The 2,049-nt window shown below is 36.7% G+C and overlaps 1 protein-coding gene across 1 annotated transcript in view; it reads right to left on the reverse strand.

Moving 5' to 3' along the window:
- The window catches only part of LOC107495351 (protein ACTIVITY OF BC1 COMPLEX KINASE 1, chloroplastic), a gene marked incomplete in the record, with an annotated part of 6,580 nt that overhangs the window by 1,951 nt on the left and 2,580 nt on the right, over window positions 1-2,049 (reverse strand). Inside the window, 4 exon segments of the mRNA XM_021125332.2 lie at window positions 679-874; window positions 1,005-1,184; window positions 1,292-1,432; window positions 1,689-1,853. Coding sequence (XP_020980991.2) covers window positions 679-874; window positions 1,005-1,184; window positions 1,292-1,432; window positions 1,689-1,853 — 682 coding nt within the window.

Here is a 2,049-nt window from a genome sequence, read left to right on the forward strand (position 1 = left end):
TTCCCCCTCTCTCTTGTTTTTTCTCTTCTGAACAAGAAAAATGAGAGGAAAATAACCTTTTTTTCCTGTCTTTACAATGGTTAAATGTGCCAGTACAAAGAAATTATTCAAAACATGACAGATGAAACATTGGCATATTTAATCAAGAAATTAAGCAACAGAATCTAATTACAACAAATTGGTAGAAAAAGTCTGAGGGCCAGCACTTTTATTAAAATCTGGCCAGCACTTAACCATCAAAAGAAAAGTGAGTAATCCCACACTATTTGATGAAATCTCATACCATTAAAAATACCAGTGATGGCTAATTGATGGCTACAAATCACAAAACTTGCTGGTCCCCTTACACTCCTCTAAGTTTTTTGGTGTAGGTGGGTAGTGCAACATATTTGTTTCTCTCCATAGAATAACGTGACATCTTTCATACATCATCAATGAATACAAATAAATGACTTCAACGAGTATGTTGAAACAACAAAGTCACATGAGTCGTAACTATTAGCCCTTTACTTGTTTAGGATTTCTTCCCTTCAGATTCAGAGTTCAGACAACTCCATTTAATTGGACAGAAGTTATTCAATCAAAATTTATGAAATTTGATTTCAGAAACAGCACAGTTCAAGTCAAAGTCACATGGAAATAGCTATTTATATTTAAAAGGTAAATGGGAATGGGTACCAGTGACACTACGAAAATTGAAATCTGACAGTCCTTTTCCAAGAGAGTTCTGCCAAATTGCTTCCAAAGCAGGAATTATTGGAGTGACATCAGTCCCTGGTGACAGGAAGCCTAATCTGGTAAAATCATTAGCCATCTCAGCATAGTCCTCATTTACGGCGTGGACAACAGCATCAATCAAAATTTGTTTATTTTGCTGAAGAAATAGAAGCAGATAAATATGTTACCACAAAAACTATCCCCAACCAGCTTCAAAATCCATTTATTACTAAAGACAAAGCTGATATCTCATATCAAAGAAACAAAATTATTGAGAGGGGGAACACCTGACTAAGAACGGCAACATTGCCAAAGTCCACATATGCAATTCGTCCATCACGCATGGCAAAAATATTTCCAGGGTGAGGGTCTCCATGAAATAATCCAAATTCCAACAATTGTCGCAAAGCAGCACTCACGCCAATTGTAAGAAAGCCATCTATATCAATACCAGCATCTTTGATGGCCTGATTCATAAGAAGAGTAGTTATCAATAAACTATAAACCTCAAACAATGTTGCTTGACTATCCATGCAACAAACAGCAAAAGCAGCACCAAACAATCTAAACAAACCTGTGGATTGGTGCACCTAATACCATCAATCCATTCCATCACTAAAACACGTGGACCAGAAAGTTGTTTGTAAACCCGAGGAATTTTAACTGTAGGATCATCCTTGAAATTCTCAATAAAGTCTTCAAGATTACGGGCTTCCTGAAATAACGATAAGAAATAGTACACATGTATAGAACAATTATACACAGAAAACACACACAATGTGCAAGAAACACTATTTAGTGCTTTGACATTTTGTTAAGTACCTAAGTGGGGAACCACATCTTAAAAGCTAGCTATTAAGAGGGGAGGGGGACCACTCCTTAAATAAACCATGTAATAGCCAAGTCCCTAACACATTTGAACAGATTAACTACTATAGCTGTAGCACATACAAGGCAGTCCAGAAAGTTACCAGGGTATAATCAAGCTCTTCCAAAAGTTTTTCACCAAATTCGTCAACAATCAGCTCTGCATTGCAACCCAACTTTTGTATGCTAATGCCATTTAAGAATGAAGCCAAGGTACGAAAAAGGAAAAGATCCCGATATATTATGGGCTCTATCCCAGGCCTTTGAACCTACAATTACAGCAAAGTATGTCTTTGGAATCAGTTTTAACCTTGTTTTGAAATGCTGCTCTATGCATGCATATTCAGCAATTTACATGCAAAAAACCATACAGGTAATTATATCTGACAGAACCTAGAACAGAGGGAAAGATCATACTAAACAAGAAAGAGAGAGGGAAAAAAGAAAAAAAAAAGGGGGGGGGGG

The sequence above is a fragment of the Arachis duranensis genome, chromosome 6 (assembly GCF_000817695.3).
Source record: "Arachis duranensis cultivar V14167 chromosome 6, aradu.V14167.gnm2.J7QH, whole genome shotgun sequence".
Lineage (NCBI taxonomy): Eukaryota > Viridiplantae > Streptophyta > Magnoliopsida > Fabales > Fabaceae > Arachis > Arachis duranensis.